The sequence below is a fragment of the Stenella coeruleoalba genome (assembly GCF_951394435.1).
Source record: "Stenella coeruleoalba genome assembly, chromosome: 11".
Taxonomy (NCBI): domain Eukaryota; kingdom Metazoa; phylum Chordata; class Mammalia; order Artiodactyla; family Delphinidae; genus Stenella; species Stenella coeruleoalba.
In genome coordinates this window covers 14,720,957-14,748,382 of record NC_137157.1, presented here as the reverse complement: position 1 = coordinate 14,748,382, position 27,426 = coordinate 14,720,957, and the positions used below count along the sequence as shown (strand labels likewise).

The 27,426-nt window shown below is 40.4% G+C and overlaps 1 protein-coding gene and 1 long non-coding RNA gene across 3 annotated transcripts; one reads left to right on the top strand and one right to left on the bottom strand.

Moving 5' to 3' along the window:
- Positions 1–4,827: 4,827 nt before the first annotated feature.
- On the bottom strand, positions 4,828–7,352 carry LOC307194785. Its single transcript, XR_013830625.1, has 3 exons — positions 6,775–7,352; positions 6,566–6,686; positions 4,828–4,971 (listed from the first exon to the last, which is right to left on the bottom strand). It is a non-coding gene; the product is annotated as an uncharacterized lncRNA (long non-coding RNA).
- Positions 7,353–7,707: 355 nt separating this feature from the next.
- FBXO7 (F-box protein 7) lies at positions 7,708–27,350 on the top strand. 2 transcript variants are annotated; one of them, XM_079938117.1, is made up of 9 exons: positions 7,708–7,991; positions 11,507–11,801; positions 16,843–17,070; positions 18,408–18,549; positions 20,734–20,817; positions 23,217–23,312; positions 25,112–25,288; positions 25,621–25,658; positions 26,660–27,350. In XM_079938117.1, exons 1-9 carry the CDS (start codon positions 7,870–7,872, stop codon positions 27,047–27,049), a joined length of 1,572 nt encoding a protein of 523 aa, XP_079794243.1. In that variant the 5' UTR covers positions 7,708–7,869; the 3' UTR covers positions 27,050–27,350. The 2 variants fall into 2 exon arrangements, with proteins under 2 accessions (XP_079794243.1, XP_079794244.1); XM_079938118.1 differs by lacking the exon at positions 7,708–7,991 and adding an exon at positions 8,099–8,222 and having other exon boundaries at positions 11,659–11,801.
- The last annotated feature ends 76 nt before the right edge of the window (positions 27,351–27,426 follow it).

Below are 27,426 nucleotides of genomic sequence, written 5' to 3'. Positions count from 1 at the left end.
TCACACTCTGGAATGGTTTATGGCAGTGACTCCCTCCTGGTTTTGAAAAATAAACAACCCCACTTACCCACTGAACCTTCACTTATTGTTGGTTATTTAAAAGGGAGTTACTTTTTATTTTTTGCAGTTCAAAGTGAATTTAAATTCATGCTAAAATTTAAATGTACTTTCCTATAACTTTTATGAGACATGAGAAATCTTGTGGAACCAAGATAGTGTGATACATCTCTGAAATGTCTGAGAATCACTGGTGTGAGCCCAATTCCACGAGACAAGGATTTCCCTACCTTGGCGCTATTGACATTTCGGTCGCATCGTTCTTTGACTCAGGGGGCTGTCCTGTGTATTGTAGGATGTTTAGCAGCATCCCTGGTCTATACCCTGATGTTAGCACCACTCCCTCTTACCCGAATGGTAACAAAAATGTCTCCAGACTATGCCAAGTGTCCCTTGATGGGCCTTCACTGAGAACCGAGAAAGTAAAGTATATTATTCTGTCTAGCTCTTGCAGTAGAAAATGTCACTCCTCCTAAGGATCAGATTCTAGTAGTCCTAATAACACTTTTGTTAATTACCCAATAAATATGTGAATAACATTCTCTTGGTAAAAGATTCAAACAATACTGAAGTTTACAGATCAAACGGTGAAGATCCTTCATGTCCCCCACCCGCCTTGTCCCTATCTCCTGTGTGCGTCCACTTAGTTTGCTTTCCAAGGACATTTTTATTTCTTTCTTTCAATACATTACAGACATCTTCATCTGGTCCATGGATAGAGTCTTAATCATTTCAACAACTACTGAAGATGTTTTTTTCTAACTTGTATGCCTCTCATTTCAACTCACAACATTTTTAAAAGCCCATTTCGATTTCTCACCAAGCACAGCTACCTCAGAAGTCTAAGTGTTAGAAAAACCCAGAACAACCACGGCAAGAACACATGGCATAAACCAGTGGTTCCCAAAGTGTGGTTTCATAGTAGCATCATCTGGAAACCATTAGAAATGCAAATTCTCAAGCTCCTGTCCAGACTTGCTAAATTAGAAACTCTGGAGATGGGATTCAGCAATCCGTGTTTTAAAAAGCCCTCCAGGTAATTCTGAGACACCCTAAAGGGCAAGAACTATGGGTATGTAGATTAAAGCTCAAGATTCAAGAAAGTGGATTGGATTTGTAAGAAAACAGCGAAACTGAGGCCAACCTGACTTTCTCTGGTAGAGACAGAATGAGGATCTTACTCTTCCAAACAGATATATGAAGAACTCAGAGATAAGCATGGATATCTTTATGTCATTCTGAATCTTGCTTAACCAGCCCTCACATTGGAGCTGGGGGTCGCGTGTTGTTGAAGATGGATAAGACCTGCCTTTTCCCCTTGAGAAACTCGTAACCTAGGATTGGAGAAAGCCTGGTGCACAAATAATTGCACTATGATGGGATGGTTAACATTGAAAAGGATGTTCCAAGTGCTCTCAGAGCAAAAGGAAGGAGCAACACACTCTGCTTAAAAGAAGGGTAGGAAAGGTTTCCAGGTAGAAGGATAAGCTTGTGTAAAAGCACAGAGGCAAACTGACTTGGTGCAAGAGGATATAAAGGGGAGGAGGAGAGGCTTTTTGGAGTAGCGCAGTGTGAGTAGTCTTCAGGGATCATTGGGCAGATTGAAGAAAGAGGTTTCTAGCTAGATTATAAAGGGTTTTTGTCATGCACCGAAATTTGATTTAAATTCAGAAAACAAACAGAAACTCAACAATAAGAAAACAAACAGCCTAATTAAAAGTGGGCAGAAGATCTGAACAGATACCTCACCAGAGAAGATATATAGATGGCATATAAGCATATGAAAAGATGCTTGGCATTGCCATTAGAAATTGCAAATTAAAACAATGACATACAACTATACACCTCTTAGAATGGCTAAATTTTTTTAAAAAAAACTGACAATACAAACTGATGGTGAGGATACAAAGCAGTAGGAGCTCTCATTCATTGCTGATGGGAATGAAAAATGTTTTCCACTTTGGAAAAGTCTGGTACGTTCTTACAAAACTAAACCTAGTCTTACCATATGACATAGCAGTAGTATTCTTAGGTGTTTATCCTACTGATAGGAAAACTTAGGTCCACATAAAAACCTGCACAAACACAAATGTTTCTAGGAGCTTTATACACAATTGCCCCCAAATGGAAGCAACCTTCAATAGGTGAATGAATAAACTGTGGTACATCCATACAGTGGAATGCTATCCGGCATTAAAAAGAAATGAGCTATGGGGCTTCCCTGGTGGCGCAGTGGTTGGGAGTCCGCCTGCCGATGCAGGGGACACGGGTTCGTGCCCCGGTCCGGGAAGATCCCACATGCCACGGAGCGGCTGGGCCCGTGAGCCATGGCCACTGGGCCTGCATGTCTGGAGCCTGTGCTCCGCAACGGGAGAGACCACAGTGGTGAGAGGCCCGCGTACCGCAAAAAAAACCAAAAAAACAAAACAACAAAAAAAGAAATGAGCTATGAAGCCACAAAAAGACATGGATTAATTTTACATGCATATTGCTAAGTGAAAGAAGCATGTCATGAAGCCATAAAATGCTACATACGTAATTGATTCCAATTATATGATATTCTGGAAAAAGCAAAACTCAAGAGATGGTAAAGAGGTCAGTAATTTCCAGGGGTTGGTGGTAGTAGAGGAGGTTGAAGCACAAACGGTTTTTTAGGTTGCTGAAAGTATTCTGTCTGATATCGTAATGGTGAAACAAGACATTAAGCGTTTGTTGAAACCCATAGAACTTTACAGATCAAAGAGTAAACCTTAATATATGTAAAAAATGTATGTGTTAAAAAAATCACTTAGGAGATTGAGGGATCCAGGATGGTATGCAGAATGTGACAAAAGAACCTAAATGTAGTACAAATGTGCAAAACGACCTTGCTGAAGGGGGTGGGGGAATAAGGTATGGACCTACATAACTTCAGGAGTGAATGGAGTCTGTAAGACTAAAGGCAACAGGAACTGTTGTTTAAGCACTGTACCCTAGTTAATAATGTCGTTTCCCACAGGGGTATGGGTTCACAATTCTGAAACCACTATACCTGTCCACTGGAATTGAACAATTAAGTAAATGGATGGTAGATGGTGGAGGCCAGAGGTTACAGATGAGCAAGGGAGGAGGCCAGAACTGATCCATGTGGTAATGGATTAGAGTCGAAGACATCAGAATGAACTCATGCTTAGCTTAATACAGACATAGACAGTTACGTATAGAAACAGTATACACCTGTATGTATCTCCTTGCTCTGTCAGCTGAGAAGGGCTAGAAGCAACACCAGCCCAATAGCAATGGACACACCTGGCCCCAGATCTTGGCTTCTAATACCATTTTCCAATAAAAAGGAACTAGGGTTCCTTGGGAAAATGGCTGATTCTGGGTTTGGCACAGGATATACACAAAATGATCCTGGAGCATCTTATAGTGCCAGGAAGAAAATGCTCAAAAACGGAACGAAACAAATGAAAAAAAATCCTCAATGATGTCAAATAGCCAACTGCAAGATCTCCCAATGGCCAAAGCTAGAACAATCTGGCAACAAAATAAATGGAGTAGTGTTGCACTATAAGCCAAAGTATAAAATAAATATAAGTCTAAATTGATATAAATAAATGACTGTATAAATAGAGAATAGACAAATCTGTGTAGAAATTAAAATGATTTATATAGATACTCAGCCCCTAAAGAGGGAGGGTGTAACTCCTACTCTTTAAGTGTGGGCTCCACATTTTCATCCAAAGGGTACAATATAAAGAGGAGAAAAAGGAGTAACTTTACAGTGGAGATGCCAAGTGATCTGGGTTAACATCAAATGTGAGGAGTCATCCTGACAGCATGCACTATTGCTATGAGGGACACTATATAAAATACCTGACCAGTACTCCTCAAAACTGTCAAGGTCATAAAAAACAAGGAAAGTCTAAGAAACTGTCACAACCAAGAGGAGCCTAGGAGACATGACTACTAAATGTAATGTGACATCCTGGATGGGATCCTGGAACAGAGAGAGGACGTTAGGGAAAACCCGAGAAAATCTCAATAAAGTATGAATTTCAGTTAATAAAGGTATCTATATTAATCCATTGATAGGGACAAATGTGTTATACTAATCTAAGATGTTAATAATAGGGAAAATTGGGTATGTGGTATATAAGTCTTCACAATAATTCTGTAAGTCTAAAACTGCTCTAAAATAAAACATTAAAAAACCCTACAATATAAAAAAAGAATGTATGTATGTGTATAACTCAGTCGCTTTGCTGTGCAGCAGAGACGGCACAACACTGTAAATCAATTATACTTCAATTAAAAAAAAGCCTGCAGAGAACCAATGAATGGATTCCCAAGGAAGAGTGACATCACCCCTTTGTAATATTCTATGAAATGGTCCATTTAAAAAAAAAGAGGGCTTCCCTGGTGGCGCAAAAAAGAAAAAAAAAATTTTTCTGAACTCTCTGAAAGTTGCAGTGCCTGTTGCTTGCAGACATTAAGGTGACATCCTGCAAAAGAGAAAAACAAATTCTCATGGAGGGAGACAGTTGAGAGAAGGGGTATATAACATTCTCATGGACGTTTGAGGTTTTTTTTTTTTTTTTTTTTTTGGCGGTACGCGGGCCTCTCACTGTTATGGCCTCTCCCGCTGCGGAGCACAGGCTCCGAACGCGCAGGCTCAGCGGCCATGGCTCACGGGCCCAGTCGCTCCGCGGCATGTGGGATCTTCCCGGACTGGGGCACGAACCCGTGTCCCCTGCATCGGCAGGCGGACTCTCAACCACTGCGCCACCAGGGAAGCCCACCTTTGAGGTTTTGAAAGACTGTCCTCCAGAGTACCTTAAATCTTGGCTGTGCCTTGGACATGCTCTGGTTCTCCAGGACCCTCCTTCACTCCTGCGGTTGGATTGCTTCCTCCATCCTAGTGGTTACACTCTATTGGGCAAAGGATTGAGATGAAGATCCCAGGTGGATTAGTTTTCTATTGTTGTCCTAACAAATTTTCACAGGCTTAGTAGTTTAGAACAAAAACCAAAAGGTATTATCTCACTGAATCTTTACAGAATACTCGCCTGATAATATTAGTTTTTACTATTTCATTTTTACAGGTTTATGTAGTACTAAGAGGTAGACCGTGGTAGATGGTCTCTAAAGAGGGACACCATATTAGCCTTGCACTACTTCCTCCAAGAACATTATTTCTGAGAGAAATAAACTTATATCTTGCTTAGGTCACTGTTATGTCAGATCTCTGTTCGAGTAGCTAAAGCTATATCCTGACACAGCCTCCAAATATAGCCATTTTCCAGGTTCTGTGATTTCTGTCTCTGAACCATCTTCCCTGCCCATCGCATTGTCTCCATTCCCACTGTCATGCCACCAGTTCCTTCTTCTCTCGGTTACCAAGAGAGCCTCCTAACTGGGCTGGTCTCTGGTCTAATGGTTTTCAAGGCAATTCTCCTCCTAGGGGATAGGGGATATTTGGCAAAGTCTGGAGACATCTCTGGTTCTCCCAAAGGTGTGGTTATACTGGCGTTTTGCTGATAGACATCGGGGATGGCGCTAAATATCCTACAAGGCACAGAACAGTTCTCCACAGCAAAGGCTTGTGAGGCCCAAACGTCAACAGTGCTGAGGTTGAGAAATCCTGACCTAATACATCTCCCGTATTCCACCAGTGATAGATTCACACTTCAGATCTGACCCATGCCCCTTGTGGTACACACCTGTCAGACTCACGGCCTCCTATCATCTTTTGTGCAGCCTTCCTACATTTGGGGAAATCCGACTATTATAAGTCACACTTCCTCAAGGGAAGAGTTCAGACCCAAAATTCCAGCCTCCTTTGCAGCCAGGTCTCAGTTTCTTCCCTCAATCAGATGCAGCCCATGAGCCTTTGATTTAGAAGTGAGCAAGGTAAGGAAACAGGCTCTTTTGGACGCTTGGCATTTTGTTGGTGTAAAAACATGTGGCATTTGAAGGTGGCCGCCATTCCTCAGCGGTTCCTGGCAGCGGTGACAGCAGCTTCCTCCAGGGTGGGGTAGGGCGGCAGCAGCAATCCCAGTCATGAGAGTTTCCTCATCAGGCCAGTTCTTCAGGGTGGTTCTGAGCGTCATTCCTGGAAGCTTAACTTGGAGTCACTTCCCCAGAATCCCCGAGCTATCCAGTATCCTTTTAATGTGTTTTTCTTCTACTTAGTCAGAGTCAGCCTCTATTGCTCAGAACTAAGAACCCCGATAGGTAAAGCCTCCCCGGCTTAAAACTCTTCAGTAGCTTCCCATACATTCTAGAATGTGTCCCATATCCTTTGCTTAGCTCGAGGCTCTTCTTTATCTGGGACATACCCACTCTGTCCATGTTGAGCCACCCTGGTCCTGTCACCCTTCCTCAATTCCATATTGCTTTGCCACTCAAGAACCCTCCTGGCACAGCAACCCTTCTCTATGTACCCCAGTCCCCAGAGCTGTTCTCATCTCTATCATAAACAAGATACTTTTTTATGCTCTAACACAAGAGGTGATTCACTTACCTGTAAGCTCTGCACGGGTAGGCACGTGTCTTCTCAGCACCTAGGACAATAGCTGGCACAAAGCGGTGATCCATACATACTTATTTAATGAACGAAGGTCAGTGTGGAAAAGCACTGCCACCTATTGGGAGAAACTTTATTCAACTCTTTTATGATTTGGAAAATGGTTATCATACAAGGATGAAACTTGATGATACTTTGTTCCTCACCTAAGTCATCATCCTCACCATTATTGCCAGGCCCTCTGTGGTAGCCAGACTCCCAGATGGCCCCCAATGATCCCTCTCTCTTGGTACTCAGCCCTTTGTGTAGATTCTCCCACACTGAAGGCTTGGATTGTGATCAACAGAATGTGAGCGAAGTGATGGTGTGTGACTACTGAGATGAGATCATTAAAGACATTGTGGCTTCTGCCTTGGTCTCTCTGGGATCGCCGGCTTTGTGGGAAGTGAGGATGTCACTGGGACACCCAAGTGGCCCGATGGGAGGTCCATGCAGTGAAAAGCCGAGGCCTCCACCAACAGTCATGTGATTGAGATACTCCAGCCCCGACCCACACCTTGACTGTAATCTCATGAGAGACCACGACACAACCAGCCAAGCCCAGCCCAAACTCCTGCACTGTAGAATCTGTGAGACAATAAATGTTTGTTGTCTTAAGCTGTTAAGCTTTGGGGTGATTGTTATGCAGCGACAGATTACTAATATACTCTTCGACACAGATCACTGACTACAAGTTGTTTTAATTTTGCTGTAAGGGGAGAAACTACCAGAGCCTGGGCGTATGGTGCTGGAGCCGGGCACCACGGAGGAAATGGGGTAAGAACCAGGTACACCTGGGCCTTGCGGAGTGCCGAGTAGTTTTGTCTGCAGCATCCCTTTCAGCGTTAACGTTCTCCTGGCACAACTGGAAAGAGTTGACACAGCGACAAAGCAGAAGAGCCCCGATATCCGCGCCTTGCAGCAGTCTGGGCGCCTGCGCAGTGTGCTCCTAGGGCTCCCAGGGGGCGCTGTCGCGCGCCGAGTCATCGATCGCGAGTTCCCGAGCGGCCTGGCTCCACGCAGGCCACCAGCAGCTTGCTCGCGGGGTGGGCTCCAGGGGGCGCACTCAAGAGAGGGGGTGGGGCACTCATGTTCCAGAGACCGGCCTGGCGGGGCCTTCACGCCGTTACATCTCAGCATCCGCATAGCTCCGGCAGTCGCCGCTCCGGGGCTGCCGCCGCTTGAGACGGGAGCTAACCGGCCGCGCCGTCGTCACCGTCGCCGCCTCGGGGTCCCGGCCCCTGGGCCCTCCTGTGGCCGCCATGAAGCTGCGGGTCCGGCTGCAGAAGCGGACCTGGCCGCTGGAGATTCCCCAAGCGGAGCCAACGCTGGGGCAGCTGCGCGCGCACCTGAGGCAGGCCCTGCTGCCCACCTGGGGGTACAGGTACGCGAGAGGCGGGGGCGCGCGCGGCGGGTCGGGGAGGAGCGCCGGGTGGCGCGGGCACGCCCCGAGCTGTCACGTGAGGCCGGGCGGCGAGCTGGGCGTCGCGGGGCCAGCGGTCCTGCACTGTGACGCGCAGGCCGGGCGGCTAGCGGGCGCTGGGGCTGCAGCGTGCGGGGTCCCGGCTCCCAGAGGTCATGGCCCGGCGTCTCGGGGGCTCCGATCCCCTCCAGGGTGAGCCTTCGCTTCCGTGTTTGCAGTAAACGAACCTAGGGATAGGCTAGGATGCAAAATTCTCACGTCCTTTGAAATGTAAGGTTGGAAATTATGGGTTTGGCTTGGGTTAAACCTTTCGAGGCTCTCAGGGGTTTAAGTTCACCATCTCCAGCTGTCGGAGTATTTCAGTGAAAAAGTTTGGAGAGTACTAGAAGGAGTTAGAAACCTGCCCTCCATCCGAGGCCACCTGTAACCTGGTACCGCTGCTTTCAGGCTGCAGTCACCTTAAGACTCCGTTAAGTGTTTACGTGCCAGGCGCCGCTGTGGGCACTTTGTCTTCCCAGCTGCAGTTTTACAAAGTGCAGTGTGTCGGTCTGTTTCAAATAATAATATTTTCCTGGGCAAGATGTTGCTTTTTTTTTTTTTTTTTTTTTTTTTGGATAAAAACTATGGAAAACGTTGGCCTTATGATGACCCTGGAGAGCTTGCAGTTTGGGGGCAGTGACATTGAGAAGTAATGGATCAAATTCTGTTATTTATGGGGCTGCAGATGAGGCTGCTTTGTTTCCAAAAGGGTATCCTGGGGACAGTAATCTGGGAGTAGAGGGACAAACGTAAAGGTGGTCCTCTTCAAATACTGAGCTACCGAATTGGAATTTGAGTGTGCTGAGAAAAAATAAAAAAGATGTTCTTTGGGGCTTTTTAGATGAATTCTTCAAAAGAAAACCTTTCTGTTAATTAAATGGTTCCTTTCATAAGACTTTTATAAACTTACATTTTATTTTTAGGGAATTCAGTAAAATGAGGCCGTATTATGAACGCCTCATCCTTTCATTTTTCAGGTTAAGACAATACTGCATTCAAAGTAAGCCTTTTTTTCTCCAAATTAAAAACATAAATACAGAAAATGAGGCATTGACATAACTCCTTTTAGGCATTATATTAATTGACATCCTGTTGTTTTTTTCTTGTTGTTAAACCTAAGTGTTTTGTATGCTGGCATCACTACCCCACCACAAATTGTCAAAATTAACTTCTCTTTTTATTTTCATATATATGTATATATATTTTATTATTTTTTAATTAGGTGGGACACTCTGGAAAGGATGTGAAACGTAATATGATGCTTGTTTACCCAAGAGCCCAAGTTAGTTTTGCTTTCAGGTTTGTTTTTACAGTCGAGGCTGGTTAACTGGAAGGAATGTTAAACTTCAGCTTGTGAAAGTAAATTCATTCTTCTGAAAGTATGTTCATTTTATAATAAATGGGCAGTTTAAAAATGTGTCCATATGATATTATTACTTTTAAAGTGTCCTTGCTGAGCAAGTGGATCTGGGATTGTCATAAAATAATTCTCAAAGGCCTGGAGTTTCTAGGGTGGCAGTTCCTGATGAAAATATTATTTTTTTTTCACAGTTTCAGAAAACAGAATCAATAACGACTCTCCTGGAAAACCATATGTTACTCTAGAAATAGCTCTTCCCTTTTTCTAAAGGGGAGGCCGACATTTTATTAAGCAGACAATTCTTTACCTTTTTTACAAATCGATATTTGAACAAACATTGTGCTAGATACCATTAAAAAAAACAACTTTGTGCTGTGACAAATGATCCATAAAAACATAGTTCATTTGAGGTGTTTTTCCTTTTTTCTGCTAAAAATGGGATGTTGTTTTTCTGGGTAGTTGGCAGATTTTCAACATTTATCAACATATTTGAAAACAGAGTCATAGCTACTTATTTTCTAATAAGCAGGAGTAGTTCTTGAAGCTTCAGTAATTTCTCTACCAAAGACACTTTAATTGGTAAGAAAAAATGTATTTATATGTGCAAGAAAAAACATAAATGAATTATGGGGAGCACTTTTGAAAATGTAGCATTTTAAGAACAAATAACCAGAACATGATTTTCAAAGGACTTCATCCTTTGTTAACCTCTCAAAAAGTTAATGAAGTTAACATTGCTGAGTGTAAATGTCTTATAAAATGTTCTGCAGTGGTTTGTTAATTATTCCTCACCACTATGTAATGAAATGATGATGGTTCTCTCAAGGTCAGATAATCTGCCATGCAGAAAGGATGGGAGTTCCTTGCTTCAGACTAATTTGAGCTCTTAGCTTGTTTAGCACTGGGTTTTTGGATTTGTGTTGTGTTTCACATAAAAGACATTATAACTGGTGCTCAGTAAGAAGGTTGAACTTATCAGTAGGAGGGATGAATTTATACTCAGTCATCTACATGCACTCATCTGACTTTTTGTGGTTATGAATATTTGTTTAGGACATGGGTCTAGTATTTTGGAACCATAACCTAACTGTCCTGGAAGGATATTGTTAATTAGCCCTGATTTCAGCCTCATCTTGATCTCACCATCTAATGTTTATTGGTTGCATCCATTCCACAAATACTTGTATTTGCCAAGTGCTGGAGATACAGTTTTGAACTAGACAGACAAGGTACCCATCTCATGAAACTTACATCCTAGTCGTAGGGGTGGGGAAGAGAGCGGATAAGCAAATAAATATGATATTTTCAAATAGCAATGTTGTAATAAAAATAAAACAGATGAATGAAATAGAGTGATGGAGGCAGGTGGAAGGCATCTCTGAAGAGGTGACATTTGGGTTGAGACCTGGATGATGAGAAAGACTCAAGTCATTTGAAGAACTGGAAGAGCAGAAGCAGAGGCCCAAAGGCTGCAGTGAGGTTGATCTGTTTTAAGGAATGAGTCGAATGGAGAACAGCTAGTAAGAGGATGGGTGAGGTAGGAGAAGTGGGTCAGATGTTGGGCTTTGGAGGGCATGTTAAGGATTCTATTCCAAGGTCAAATAGAAGCCATTGGAGAATTCTCAGCAGAGGAATGATGTAATATGATTTATATTTTAAAGAGGGTATATTTCATTGAATCTCAGTTGCTGTCAATCCTGGGATGCACATTCTTATGTCACACTAAGTGAAAAAATGCTGTCCATTAAGCTGTGATATGTCATCGATTGTAAGAAGCATCCTGTTTCAAAGATGACAAAGTATAAAAAAGTGTGTATCTTAGAATTGATGAAAACATGGATTAATGATAGAGAATTACTGATCCTATCCCCGAGGCTAGAATCTATAACCTAAGCATTTGGTGATAAGAATAAATAATTTTGATACTTTTTCCAAGCTTTGGCTTTGCTCTTATCTTCGTTTTGTTTTCATTAGTTCTGCTGGGGGTCATACCATGTACCTTATATATGTTTCAAATGTATTATTGTGGGTAATGGTAATAGGTAGCCTTACTATCCTTATCCGTCTTTCTTGGCAGTTCTGATACCCGGTTTGCAATTACATTGAACAACGAGGATGCCCTCACTGGCGATGAAGAGACCTTGGCTTCATATGGGATTGTTTCTGGGGACTTGATATGTTTGATTCTTGAAGATGCCATTGCAGCACCTAACTTACCTTCATCCACAGATTCAGAGCATTCCTCACTCCAGAATAATGACCAACCCTCTTTGGCCGCCAGCTCCAGTCAGTCCAGCATACAGGATGAACAACTGCGTGATTCATTCCAAGGACAGGCAGCCCAATCTGATGTCTGGAATGATGGAAGTATGGTGGGTATTAAAATCAAGACAAGAAATAGAGTAGTTGATAAATCATACTGAATAGCTCAATTGAATTCTGTACCAGTCAGGATAATTATCATCAGTAGACTGCAGATTATAATCTTACAGAAAATTTATTTTTATTTTAAATACTTTATTTTTATTGAAGTATAGTTGGTTTATAATACTATATTAGTTTCAGGTGTACAATGTAGTGATTCAATTTTTTAATAGATTGTACTCCATTTAAAGTTATTACAAAATAATGGCTATACTTCCCTGTGCTCTACAATACATCCTTGTTGCTTATTTATTTTATACACAGTAGTTCATATCTGTTAATTCCATATCCCTATCTTGCCCCTTCCCCACTGATAACCACTAGTTTGTTGCCTATATCTGTGAGTCTGTTTCTGTTTTGTTGTATGCATTCATTTGTTTTATTTTTTAGATTCTACCTATAAGTGATAACATAGAGTATTTGTGTTTCTCTCTCTGACTTATTTCACTAAGCATCCTACCTTCTAGGTCCATCTATGTTGTTGCAAATGGCAGAATTTAATTCTTTTTTTATGGCCGAGTAATATTCCTGTGTGTGTGTATTTTAAGTTTTTAAAATTAAAAAAATTGTCACCTCAGAATCTAGATGCTGATGTAAATTTGAAAATATGTGCACTGATGTGTTCTTCCCAAACCAGCTCCTCCTCTGTCAGTGGCAGTACTGTTTTCCTGAGCTTAAAACTGTGGAATGATTTTTGACTCCTTATATCCAGCCCCTTAACAAGCCCTGCCTGTTTTTCCTTTCCATTCCAGGCTTCCAGTGTGTGTTCTTCAGTCTGCTTTCTGGGTTCATCTTCTTCTTCCACATTTTTTTAAAATACATTTATTTTATTGATTTATTTTTGGCTGCATTGGGTCTCCGTTGCTGCGTGCGGGCTTTCTCTAGTTGCCGCGAGCAGGGGCTACTCTTCGTTGCGGTGCACGTGCTTCTCACTGTGGTGGCTTCTCTTGTTGTGGAGCACGGGCTCTAGGCACGTGGGCTTCAGTAGTTGTGGCTCGCGGGCTCTAGAACGCAGGCTCAGTAGTTGCAGTGCATGGGCTTAGTTGCTCCATGGCATGTGGGATCTTCCCAGACCAGGGCTCGAAGGCGTGTCCCCTGCATTGGCAGGAGGTTTCTTAACCACTGCGCCACCAGGGAAGCCCCTTCCTGCACATTTTTGATTATGTTGTTCCCCTGCTCTTAGGTAACTCTGTGTCATAGGTACACCTGGGCTCATAATTTTTGAACTGAAAAAGTCCAGATATCTCTAGTTCAACCCTCTCATGTCGCAGACGAGGAAAGTGTTGTCTGTCCTCCTGTACCTAGTTTTTAAGGCTTTCTGAGCAGTTGCCCAACAACCTTTGGGGGCTAGTTTCTGTTCCTCCCTCCTGTCAACTGCCATCTGCAGTCAGACTGGCCCCCTCCTCCTCCTCCTCATGGTCCCTCTCGCAGCAAGCACCTGCGCACATGCGCACCTGCACATGCTCACACCTGCATGCGCGCACACACACACACACACACACACACACACACACACACACACACACACACACACACACACACACACACACACACACACACACGGCCTAGCGACTGCTTCGCTCTCTGCTGTTGCTGCTCCCCTGGCGTGGAACCCCCTCCCTGTCTTCTCTCTCCTGTCCGCATCTCTACCCACCTTCCAAGGCCCTGCCAACGGCAGCCCAGTAGTTTTCTTCAGTTCCTTTGTATTGATCATCTTTATTGCCTTGTAAACACCTCATTATTTACTATTCTGCCTTTTAATTTCTTGCATGGCACAAATGATCACTTTATTACTTAATATTTTAATACCAGTACATATGCCATCTTAATTGTTTTGTGTGTGTACATTCATCATGTCAACTTAATTTGTTTTTTGCAGTCTTTAAATGTTTATAAGTATTCATTGTGCCTATATGTCATCAAGTATAGACAGATATTAAAAAATACTTTTTAGCTGATTGGTAAATTATAAAAATCATCTATGTCTAGATTTTTAGTAATAGTATCCAGAGAGATTAAGTAAGTTAAAAAAGCTTTTATAAAGCTCAAAGTATTTTTATGAATTTTCTTTTCAGAAATTATTATGTATCTCTGAGCTTCTGTCTCATAGAAGTAATCTAGAGAATGAGTAAGAATATTTAGTCAGATATTTAAATTACATTTCTGAGTCTTTTTTGATGATAGACTCATTCAGAGATTCTGGTAGAAAGATCCATTCCCTTTACTTTTCATATGATGGTTACTTTACTAGTTTCCTTTTGGCAAATTTTGAGACATTAGTATTGCCTCATGTTAGTAATTTCAATTCTAAAAGCGTGCTGTTTTGTATTCTACGACTTGTATAGGGTGACTGTAAAATCTTAGTGGGGACATAGATGATTTTTATAATTTACCAATCAGCTAAAAAGTATCAGACCCTAATGTTAGGGTCCTGTTCCATACTTGTTCCACTCATTTGTGAACGACATATGACAAATGATCTGTTTAGAGAGGTGGTGCTAAACATTTTTTTCTCATCTCCACATGCATGAAGAATATGATAAGTACTTATATCATATCAGGATGGCTCAGAGAACGTCAGTGGTTCTCATGGAGTGAGAGTAGAGTTTGATAAGCTCACCAGGGGATTCTGATATCTTCCTCCCATGTCATTATCAGTCTGGGGTAACCTTTTAAAATATTTTTCCCACATATATTCTCTCCCATACAACTGTCAGTAAGTAGTAAATGGCCAAAAGTTAGGTATAAGAAGCAAAGAGCATATATACAGGCATACCTCATTTTATTGCACTTAGTTTTAATGTGCTTTGCAGATACTGTATTTTTTACAAACTGAAGGTTTGTGGCAACCCAGCGTTGAGCAAGTCTATTGGTGCCATTTTTCCAATAGCATTTGCTCACTTCTGTCTCTGTGTCACATTTTGGTAATTCTCATAATAGTTCAACATTTTTTGTTATTATATTTGTTATGATCTGTGATCAGTGATCTTTGATGTTACTATTGCAAAAAGGTTACAACTCCCTGAGGGCTCACGTGATGGTTAGCATTTTTTAGCAAAAAAGTATTTTTAAATTAAGGTATGTACATTGTTTAGACATAATGCTATTGCATACTTAATAACTACGGTATAGTGTAAACATAACTTTTATATGCATTGAGAAACCAAAAAAGTTGTGTGACCTGCTTTATTGTGATATATTCACTTTATTGCAGTGGTCTGGAACCCAACCTGCGATATCTCCAGGTATGCCTGTAATTCATAATTTAGTTAGGTGTTAAGTGGCTTTAATAAGTAGTTTCTCCTTTCTCAGAAATATGATGGAGCGTCGTTTTTTAGGTAATATGGATTGTCATCAACCTCTAGGTTTTAACAAATGCATTTGGATCTTTTCCATAAGCCATCAGGGCTCAGGTCCTCAGGGATTTTGAAAGAAACAACCTCTTGTTCCCTTACATTCTTCCACCGTTTCACTCATATTATGTAATTTTAATTTCCTCTGTTCCTTTCCTAATGGAAATACGAACTTAAAAGAAACATGTGCTTTGCATTAAGAGTTGAGCACATATCTAGGAAATAGTCTTTCTGAGCAAAATTAATATAGGTAACTCAGTCTTACTGAAGCAGTGTATTGTGTCTAAAAGCCCTGAACTGTGAGTCTGGAGATCTTTGTTTATTTCAAATTTTTATTAGCTGGTAACCTTGATTATGTTATTTAATCTGAATCAAAATTACAGTACGTATAAAAAGGGGATGTCATCTGTCTTACCTATTTTACAGAATTTTTGTGTGGTGTAAATTAGAAAACAAATCAAAAACATGAAATTGTAAGAATTGTAAGATATTATCCTTCAGCATTTGTTCAACAAGCATTTACTGAGTACCTACTGTGTGCCAGGTATTGTACGGGTGTTACAAAAATGGGTGACATGTAGTCTTTTCCTTTCTAAGCTTGTGGTCATGGCAGGATATAGACATGTAATCAGAAAGTTGCAATACGTGTGATAAAGTGCAATAATCAAGGCCTTTGCAAGGCAGAGAGGTAGTCCATAACCTGAAGAGGTGGGGAATACCAGAATGGGGAGGAAGGGACTGTGGCATGTGAACTTGATACAGAGTCGGGGATCAGGTGATGAAGGGCCCTGAATGCTAAGGAGTTTAGGAGTTTGGACTTCATTTTGTAAGCCTGTATTTCTCAGCATGGCCTCTATGAAAAACCTGTGAGATTATAAGTAAGTGTTATGGGGATACTGAGTGTTAAGGAAGGAGGATAGTGTTTCTTGGTTAAATGTTATGCACACTTTGTTATTATTGGACTTCTCAGAGCTTTACAATGCCAAAGTGTATTTTGTGAATATGGAGGGTGAGGTTCGGTGGCTATGTCATGTAGCATTTCCATACTTATTTGATTGTAGACCTCTTTTTTCCTAAGAACACTTAGGGTCACATTCCAAGGCACAATTTAGGGCAGTGCTGCTGTCTGCATAGGGGAAGTACTGGCAAGTTTAAGCTGGGACATGGGACATAATTGGGTTCTCAATTGTCAAAGAACTCTGGCAGCAGTGGGTGGAATGTATTGGAAGACAAGAAAGAGGAGTGAAGGCATACTTGGGGAGGCTGTTGCTGGAGGCTAGGAGATAAATGAGTCTGAAGTACCACTGGAGTAGGAAGGGGCAGATTTTGGAGATATTTAGGAGATAGAGTCAGTGGACCTTTGACAGCTAATCATATTGGGGGTGGCGCTTAATAAGGTCGAGGGGGAAGTCTAGGATGATTTCCAGGTGTTTGGCATATCAGCCAGAATTAATGGAGATAAGGAATTCACGATGGAGGAGCAGATTGCAGGGTCATTTGTTGAGGAGGGCTTGCTGAAAATGTGTACCATTTCTGAACCTCTGAGCGCTAATCTTAGTTCACTCTGAATACAAAATTTACTGTGAAAAGATGAAAGTCTGTTTAAAGAATTCGTTGTTTTTGTTATCCTTTTCAGTCAGGGCCTAGTCACAATTTTGAAGCTGAGTCAATTCCAGATGTCGTGGATGCGGAAGAGGGCACAGGTTTCTTTCCCTCAGAACCAATGCTCTGCAGCGAATCGGTGGAAGGGCAAGTGCCACATTCATTAGAGACCCTGTATCAGTCAGCTGACTGTTCTAACCCCAGCGACGCCCTGATAGTATCCATACATCTTCTCATGTTGGAGTCGGGTTACATACCTCAGGTAAGACTACAGAGAGCAAAAGTTTCCCATTAGAAAAGGGGTGATGTTCTAGATTTCTTTATTAAGTGTGTTTGGGTATTAATGTAAAGTGTCGAACACAGCGATGAGCATACAGTAGGCAGTCAGCAAATGTTCCCTTCCCTCTTTTCCTTCTTTTTTTCTCCTTTATTTCCTTGTCAGCTTTTAGTTAGTATTATAGAATTGATGGCAACTTTGGTTTAAAAAAACCCAAAAGTTTATATGTGATCATATGTAGGTAAAATGTTGTCAGTGCGTGTGGATTGGGCATGACTAGATAGATGGCTCACCAGGTTATTTTTTGTTAGTGGTTCTGTGAATTGCCACTAACTTAGTAAGATTCAGTTAGGAAGAGGGATGTTGTTCTTATGCTGTAGTTGCTTACCTTCATCCATTCATTCCTTATCCATTTGATAAATGTCTGCCAGTGTCAGGTGCAGTGCCTTGTCTCTGCTTTCAGCTTGCTTGCAGTCCAAGAGTAGGAGAGAGAGACAAGTATACAGACCGTTATACTGTATTGGCTAAATTGTAGGAGAAACACATACATATATAGGATGCCAGAGATTCACAGAGGAGAACATTTAGAAGTTTTTCAAATTTTAATGTGCTTAAGAATACCTAGGGATCTTATTAAATGCAGATTCTGATTTAATAAATCTAGGGCGGAGCCTGAGATATTATGTGAGCATACTCTACACGATAGCAATGCTGCTGGTCTGTGGGCCATGTTATGAGTAACAAGTATATAGACTAATTCAGTGATCATTGAACACGTGCACCATGTCATGCCAGGAATTAGAATATAAAGATACTGGGGCAGTCCTTATCCTCAAGGAGTCTGTAAGTGGGGGAGAGGAACAAAAAGGAAATTATAACATATTATAATACAATTAATAACATAATAGAAGTATATAACAATAGAAATAGGAACAGAATGTTAGAGGGTGAGAGAGTGGGAATGACAAAAAGGATTTGTTTTGAAAAAGGCTTTACAAAGGAAGTGGTATTTGAACTGGGATCTTGCATAATGATACGGCTTTGCTAGGCAGAGAAGCGAGACTTTGAAGTGAGAAATCAGTCTCTCTCTCTGATGTTATTTTATCTATTTGAACAGAAGTTTTGATGGCAGATAATATATTGTAACTTTTTTCTATCAAAGTTTTAAATATTAATAGAAATATTAATGATTTGATAAATTTTATTAAAGGGACTGTATGGAATGCTTATTTGTAGACAAGTTAGGAGCCTCTTGGGTTTTTAATCTTTTTGAGAGTAATACGGTTCTTCATTATTTGTTTCCCTTTCATTTCACTCCCCAGGGGACTGAAGCCAAAGCTGTGTCCATGCCGGAGAACTGGAGGTCGGGGGGCGTGTATAAGCTGCAGTACACGCATCCTCTCTGCGAGGGTGGCTCTGCTGCTCTCACCTGTGTGCCTTTGGGAAACCTCATCGTCATAAATGGTAATTGGATGGCGTAGTCATGCTTGTTAGTTTGTGAATCTTTACATGTTTCTCTCCAGAAATTTCATAGCCACTTCGGTGATGGGCTATCATGATGCAGTTAGGAGTCTTTCTCAACTTTGTTTAATCCCGAGCCCACTGACGACATGGGTCTGAAAGGTTACAGAATACAGGGCTGATGTTTATGCTAGCAGCCTTCACTCTAGAGGCAGCTATACTCTTTTGCTGTCTTAACTGTGTAATTTTTTTGCTCCAGGGGGAGTTGTGATACTAGGAGTAAAATGAGTCTATTACATATGAACTCTTTAAAGAATACTTTTTCTTTATGCCTGTGGATGGCTTTTTAATTTTTGTTTTACTAACCAAGGTCTTGAACTGAGAGGCGGTGAAAGGTGAGGTTGAGCTGGGATCATTTTCTATCTAGTTTGGCATCTCTGAATGCATAGAAGTACCGCCAAGGGTTCTGAGGCTTCAGTGTGTGTGTTTTATCCCCCTCCTACCCATCCTCAAGTAAGTCCCTCTGAATAGAGTTTCTTTTTCTAGTTCTTCTCTTTCATACTAAGAAATTTCACTGGCTAGCAATACATTCTATTTTTGTATTTCATTTTAGCTCAGATGCCATCCGGAGATCTATGCCAGCTACCAGGGGTCTCTGGAGTAGTCTCGTAATCACACATCCTGGAGATCCATTTGAGTGACTAGACTCTTTTGTTTTTGCTCTGGTTTGATTTTTGAGCTTCACCCTTTTAGCTAAGTAAGAGAGAATGATAAGATTGGAATGCCTGCATTTTTTATTTTTCATTACGGCTCATCTTTTATACAGCAGAGACAGTTGCCTTGACATGTCTTAGCTCTGGTTTTCAACATGTTCTGCAGCTGCTAGTTTCTGCTGAGATGGGAGCAGGGAGGTGGCTTGGTAGAGCCAGTGTTGCTACTTGAACCTTGAGCAGCAACACGTGTGCCTGTTTCATTTAGTGAGGTCCCTTGTAAGGTTTTGTTGGGAAAAGCTTTTTCTGCTAAAGTCTATTTGAAAGCCACTAACCTACACTGTGATCTTTGAACTAAAAGATGGTTTTAGGTTCCCTTTATGTAATTTCTTCTATTTCTTTTTAATCACTAGATTCTTTGAAGTGTTATTGAAAAGTCTCACGTTTTCAGCTTTAGTGGTGTTTCACATTTGTAGGACGTGACTGATGGCACTAGGACCTAGCAGTGTCTCTTCAACAGTTCATCACAGTTAGCAAATGTAACTTCTGGCTGGGCATTCTTATACAAAGAGGGCCAACAGTATCTAATCATACTGCTACATCACGTCATCACTTGCAAGTTTGCAGCTATCAAATAGTAAACGTGAGGTTGTAATTTTTGCCTCAATTTCTTATAAATCACTTTAACGACACGTGTATATTAACCTTTATTTACTAGTCTTAAGATACTTAACATAGAGAATAGCTACTAAATGTCTTAGTTTCTGATGCTTTGTTCCTTTAATAATTCTTGGCAAATCATCTACTTGTGGATGTAAGTGGCAGACAGTCATTCCAGAACCATTCCAGGCCTGGTTCTTTGAAAAGGAGCAGTATGTCCTTAAATCTTTGCTTCACCCGAGACATCCTGCTCAGTGCACATCTGCACGAGCACATCACTGGCTCTTTCGTGGAACGAGATGAAGTGCGCCTTTGCATGTAGGATTAAAAATGAACCCTCTGGTGATGTCAAGAATATTGATTCTCTGAGTTTAGAGAGAGATGATACTGTGAAAATTAGCAGGATTCTTTTAATAAATAAGAGAAGACTCACTGCCAAGGGTTAAATAAAAAATAAATGGAGTTTTTAGTGACCTCATTAGAAATAATGATTGTATTGCATTTAACTGTCTCCTATTAACCTTGTTGCATATCTTTCAATTATTAATAAGCTGCTGTTGGTAAGACTTAGTGGGTTTCAAATAAAGGTGCTTATTGTAGTTTTTAAAAGTGTTTTAAGAGTGATTTTACTTAATGTGATGCAGGTTTGCACTTTGGACTTTGCTGTGAGGGAAGGAAATAAGTGTAGGGCAGTTTGTCTGTATAACGTGTGTTTCCTATATATGGGGGCAAAGGGAACGCAAGTCCACACTAAAAAGTGGAGGCAGTTGATGAAATGGCAGAACTTTTTCATCATCTTTCTTTGGCTTATTTACAGCTACACTAAAAATCAACAGTGAGATTAGAAGTGTGAAAAGACTGCAGCTGCTGCCAGAATCTTTTATTTGCAAAGAGGAATCAGGTAATATAACCATGATTGAACTTCTGGGGTGAAGCTTTGAGAGGTTCACTTTAAAAAAACAGAAAGGTAATGTTCAAAAGACTTAACAGTTTCTGGATGAGATTAAAGCAAATTTAAGACAATGTTGCAGAGTTTCGGTTTCTTTCCTGTTTCTCTTAGGGTCTTGGATACTGAATTATATTTATACATCACACACCATTGATGCTTCATAATTTCTTTCCTTTTTTTTTTAAATAAATTTATTTATTTTATTTTTGGCTGCATTGGGTCTTTGTTGCTGCACAGGGGCTTTCTCTAGTTGTGGTGAGCGGGGGCTACTCTTCATTGTGGTGCACAGGCTTCTCATTGCGGTGGCTTCTCTTGTTGCAGAGCACAGGCCTAGGCACGCAGGCTTCAGTAGTTGTGGCACGCAGGCTCAGTAGTAGTGGCACATGGGCTTAGTTGCTCTGTGACATGTAGGATCTTCCCAGACCAGGGCTCAAACCTGGGTCCCCTGCATTGGCAGGCGGATTCTTAACCATTGCGCCACCAGGGAAGTCCTGATGCTTCATAATTTCTAAATTACTCTTTGTGGATTTTTCTAGCATTGTATTTAACCAGTATGGAGAGGATCTGTGTTTTGTGGAAACCATACAATGCAACTTCATTATCGAAGATTATGGAAGGAAAAACTGCACTCAAAATGTTTGCTTAGGGGCTTCCCTGGTGGCGCAGTGGTTGAGAGTCTGCCTGCTGATGCAGGAGACACAGGTTCACTCCCCGGTCTGGGAAGATCCCACATGCCGCGGAGCGGCTGGGCCCGTGAGTCATGGCCGCTGAGCCTGCGCGTCCGGAGCCTGTGCTCCACAACAGGAGAGGCCACAGCAGTGAGAGGCCCGCGTACCGCAAAAAAAAAAAAAAAAAAGTTTGCTTAAACTTATATAAATTTGGTTGCTATTTGATACAGATTGGAACTTTACCAAAAGTTTGCATTCTAGGCATGGTTTTGCTTATGTTCTATAAAAATTAATAGATGCAAAGAAGACGAGTTTTCTTTTTTCTTTCAGTTAAACCCAAAGTGTGAGAGGCAGGTAAGTAGTTGAAGGAGAAGAGATGAGGTGGAAGGGGAATTAACATCTTTTAGTACTTGTCTTTTGCTGGACATGGGCCTTTACAGATGTATTTTTCATTTTATCCTTATAGTAAATTTAGGCGGGTTTTAAAATCCACATGGGGAATGGTGTGGTATAGCAGGGAGATGGGACTTACAGCAGTGTCTTTTAAGGGAAGCTACCTAGATCTAGATCTTTGCTTTGAAGGTCTTGAGACTTATTCTTGTTAGTTCCCAGGGGAGATCAGGCCCTGAGAGACTAACGTATGTAAACTAAAGCTGATAAGAAAAGGAGACATCAGATACGTATTTATAATGGTCTCTGAACATTTAATGTCATACTAGGCCAGTGTTTCTCAACCATTTTTTCATTATCAATCCCCTAAGGAGAGTTTGTACACATTTTTCCCCCAAAATCATTCTCCCTCATGAAATTTTAATTTCATAGATATACTGTACACTTATTTGTATACTGTGGCCCTTTGGAGGGTCACAGACCAATGTAATAGCTGGGATTTTTGCCTGGTTGGGGGCAATATTGTTTTTGTTGAGAACGCATGAACTAGACTGATAAATCTGTAAAGATGGTCTTACCGTTAAGACCAGAAAAACTTGAAATTCCTTGGCTATAACACTTTATATTCATCTCTATACTATGGAGGACCTTGCTGTGGGGAGTAGAAATACTCTACATTCTACAGCAGTAGAGGTTGTTATGCCCATTTTCTAGATCAGGAAACAGGTCTAGAGGAGGTTAAATTACTTCAAGGTCACAGAGCTAATAAATGGTAGAATTTAGGATTGGAATAGATTTGACTCCTGAGACCTGTTTTTTAAGAACAATTTTTACAGGAATATAGCTCAGATGATCTGATTTCTGTTAAATAAGGAAAAAGGAAATAAAAAAGGAGGAGGAAAGTTAATACTGTTAGATTACAAGTTTTCAGATTATATTGAATATTTTCAATATGTAATTTTTATGTTGGGTAGGAATATGCTGCTCCGTTTGACAAGTCATTTTAATCAATTTTTACTATGGCTTATAGTACCTAGGTACTGTTATTCTTTTATTTGTAAGTTCCTAATTACTTTTATAGTAAGGAAAAATGTGTTTAAAGATGATTCAGCTTTCAGAGTTACACATTGTATTACTTCCTCTTCGACCAGAGACTTTGGTTCATTTCTGTTTATGTAGGAATTGTGAAAACTAACTTACCACTTTGATTTGGTTTGGCGGAAGTAGAGAACACCATTTCAAGTTTTTCCATTTGATTGTGTGTTTTGATCTTTCATTTAAAAAATATTCTAGGGGAAAATGTAGCCAAGATATACAAAGATCTTCAGAAGCTCTCTCGCCTCTTCAAGGACCAGCTGGTGTATCCTCTTCTGGCTTTTACCCGACAAGGTGAGAAATGATAAATCATCACAGGTTGAATGGCTGGAAAGAATAGTAAGTTCACATATGTTTAAGGGTGACATAAACCTTCCCTCTTTTCTCGTCCTCGTGGAAATTCTCCTCTTTTAAGACTAAGCTCAAATGTTAATTCCTTAATTGCTCTTTACATCCTCTTTGTATCTCCACTGCATTTTATATGTATCTTTATTATAGCCCTTTATCCAGTGTATCATAATAATTTTTGACATGATTTCTCTCCACCTAAGGTTATGAATACCTTGAAAGCAGGGAATATGTCTTTTTCACTTTTGTATTCTCATGGCCTAGCACACGGTCAGGCCTATAGTAAGTGTTCAATAAATACATATATAAATAACGTATAGCCTGTAAATTTGGTCTACTTTTTTTTTTAAACTATTTATTGGGACTCTGTGCTAGGTACTTTGGGTATTTCACATGCATTCTTATTTAATGCTAACAGCTTTGAAGTAGATTTTACTCTCATTTTATAGATGGTGAAGCTAATTCAGTGAGGTTTATAATTCACTCAAAATCCTTGTGCTAATCAGCTTTCTCTTTGTGTTGTAGTAAAAAGTATTTTAAAATCTTAAGTGAACATTTATGTCTCACTTGCATATGTGCTCCGTGGGGCTTGGCTTTGGCCGAGGAGTGGTGAGTAGTCCTCATCCGGGGCTTGCTCTTCTTGTGGCACAGGGAAGAGAGGACCAGTGGCCTAACCATGTGTTGGTTTTTAAAGCTTTTGTTCACAAATGATATGCCACTTGCACTCACATTTCACTGGACAAAACAAGTGAAAATGGCCAAACCTGGACTGTGGGACGGGGAAGTATAACTATAGGGTAGAAAATGATAGGGTAGAATCATAATCAACCACATTCTTTTGGCTGGTAAATAATTTCAGGTTTATACAGATAGTTATGTGGCTTTTATCTGCTATTTGTATGTAGGAAAATGATATTTTAGGTCTCAAGTTGCATGGTGCCAAGGCTATTATAATCATAGTTTTCTTCTTTGGCTGGTGGTGAGGGAAAAGAATAATGTGAATTTTAAAACCCCTTACTGGACTTCGATTATCTTTGCTAGTTGAGAATGGTATCCCATATATTCAAAGGAGCTAATAATGAAAAAATAATTTTCATTTGACTTCGGAATATATTATTCTTTTCCTTTCTTGGTTTTGCTTTTGAATTTGTCTACCTCCCTTCTTTTTCAGCTAGATATCGAATAATAGTAATCTAACACTCGAGTGCTAATTACGTGCCAAACATCGTTGTGAGCACTCTGTATGTATTTACACATTTAATTCTCAACTCAGTGAGGTAGGTAGTATTACTAACCCATTTTACAGATGAGAAAATTGAGTTAGAGTTTAAATAACTTGTCCAAAGGCACACAGCTAATAAGTAGCAGCATTGGAAACCAATTGCACAAGCCAATTAATTATCCATTTTCTATAGTTGAATAGAGAATTTTTTGTTGTGCTGAATATCGCTTGAAACAAAGGAGGCCATTGGCTAGTATTTAGAAATTGTCATAGTTATTTATTTGATCTGTATTAAAAAGTAATTTGTTTCTCTACTAAAACATAAAGAGAATAAGGGGCTTGGATTTAGTAGTAGTTATAGAGTTAACCTGGGGACAAAAGTTTGTTACAGATAACTTAAGCTTGGATAATTGAGGATACCATCTAATTTATCATCTCCTTAGAAAGTTGGCAACTTCGGTTGAATATATGGGGAAACCGGATGTTCTTTACTCAGTGATACCTATCCTCTTTTTCCTTTTAGCACTGAACCTACCAGATGTGTTTGGGTTGGTAGTCCTCCCATTGGAGCTGAAACTGCGGATCTTCCGACTTTTGGATGTTCGTTCTGTCCTGTCTTTGTCTGCAGTTTGTCGTGACCTCTGTATTGCTTCGAATGACCAACTTCTGTGGAGGTGTTTATATCTGCGGGATTTTCGAGGTGATTTCCATGATAACATGTTAACAAGAAAAGGGTTCTTTGTTACTGAGGTCTTAATTACTCAGCTTGCCAGAAGTTTTAAGTTGTGGGCTTTTTTTTTTTTTAAGAGTAAGAAATAATCATAACATAGCCTTATTGTAAAGAGATTCTAAGCTTCATATACCTTTGCCTATGTCCTGAAAACTCTCCCCATTCATTTCTGTGTTCTCTGCAATACAAACAGTCCATTAGATCAAGTAGACTATTTCAGGATAGAAAATTGAAGTAAGACACGTTTAATGTTGGATGAATGAAACGTTTTTAAATCTCTGTTTTTTGTTTTTTCTTTGTAGATGGTACTGTCAGAGGTCGAGACACAGATTGGAAAGAAGTAGGTATTTTTAAATACCAAGGCTAATGTTCATAGCACAGAAATAACTCGTGAATTAATACATTAAGGGCATATTTTCCACTTTTTTATGATATAATGCAATGTTTAAATTAAATTTATTGCTAATTGATAGTAAATGAAAATGTTTTCAACTTCTACCTTAGACTCAGTCCTTAGTGTCTTGTAATTACACAGGAAAAAGAATCTTTAACACAATGACTGTTTTCACCTTAATATATTCTTCCTTCTTCTGTCGTTAAAAAAATTGAGTTGTTTTTGTGCTGGAGTAATCTTGAGCTGTTCAGCTAGCTAGAATAGTAAATTATGAAGAGAATAAGTTATATTGTTTTATTTGCAGATACCACTGTAAAAAGACATTGATAGGACACAGAAACTTGGGATGAAGGACTAGAGAATAAAATTCAATGAAAGTCCTCAAATATGTACAAAATACATAGTACTGTTCTTTAGGAATATGTTCCATCCTCTAAAATAGCATCTTTTTTGTTATTTAAATTGAGGTCCATTAGGGACATAAGTTAGGTGAGAAATTGAACATAAGTGCTGGCCCCCCACCCCCTTCCCTGCCCAGTACCTTAACTTTTTATATTGTGTGGCATGACATTTTCAACAAATATTTAAATTTTCCACTTTCAAAAAAGGCTGACTTAAAATTGCATATCAGCTTGAGAGCTCTGGATTGCAGTCTTGAGAATACATGTCACTCAGTTATCCCTCCTTTGGATGTATGGTTACTCTAAATTGGCACAATTGCTCAGTTGCAGTGTGGTTAAAGAATGGAGTTCATTTGGCATTGTGTTCATATCTGCTACCTTATTCATGCAGATAGAAACTGGTAAAAGTTCTCTTCTGTGCACTTTTTTTTTTTTTGCCTGCCTTGATAGTATGGGAAAAGAAAAGGTATATAGTACAATGAAAGCAAATGAACTTTGGGGAAATATCCAACTCACTTACCATATCTTGTCCTTGTTTTTCTATAGCTGTACAAGAAGAGGCACAAACAAAGAAAAGAAGCTCAGAGAGGGCGGCATGTGATGTTCCTGCCGTCGTCACCCCACCCCATTCCATTCTACCCCAACCCCTTGCACCCCAGGCCTTTTCCTCCCAGTTCTCTCCTTCCTCCAGGAATTATTGGTGGTGAATATGATGAAAGACTAACCCTTCCTTATGTTGGGGATCCAATCAATTCACTCATCCCTGGGCCTGGGGAGACACCCGGACAGTTCCCTCCACTCAGACCACGTTTTGACCCAATCGGCCCTCTTCCAGGACCTAACCCCATCTTGCCAGGGCGAGGTGGCCCCAATGACAGATTTCCCTTAAGACCTAGCAGGGGTTGGCCAACTGACAGCCGGCTACCATTCATGTGACTGATTTATAATCTCATGCTGGAGCTTGTTTTGTTTTTTTAAACTACAGACATCATCTTGTTGGGGTGCTATCTCTAGTGTTTTCTGATTGTGGTGGTGAGAAATGCACTCACAGAAGCCTTTTGGTAGATATATTTAAAGCTCCAGGGGTGGTATAGCCCAAAGGTTACTGCATGACAGGGTTGGCCTTGGGAATAGTTGGTTCCTGACATCCCCTCTCTGAATTACCCTCTAGAATGAAGGTTAGACATTGATAATGTTCTACACCAGAATAATAATAATAAAAAAAGTGTGAATCACACGGCAGTCTTGACTTTTATTAACGAAAGATATGTAATAAATATTCAGAACAGCTTTACAGCATGACTTGGACATTT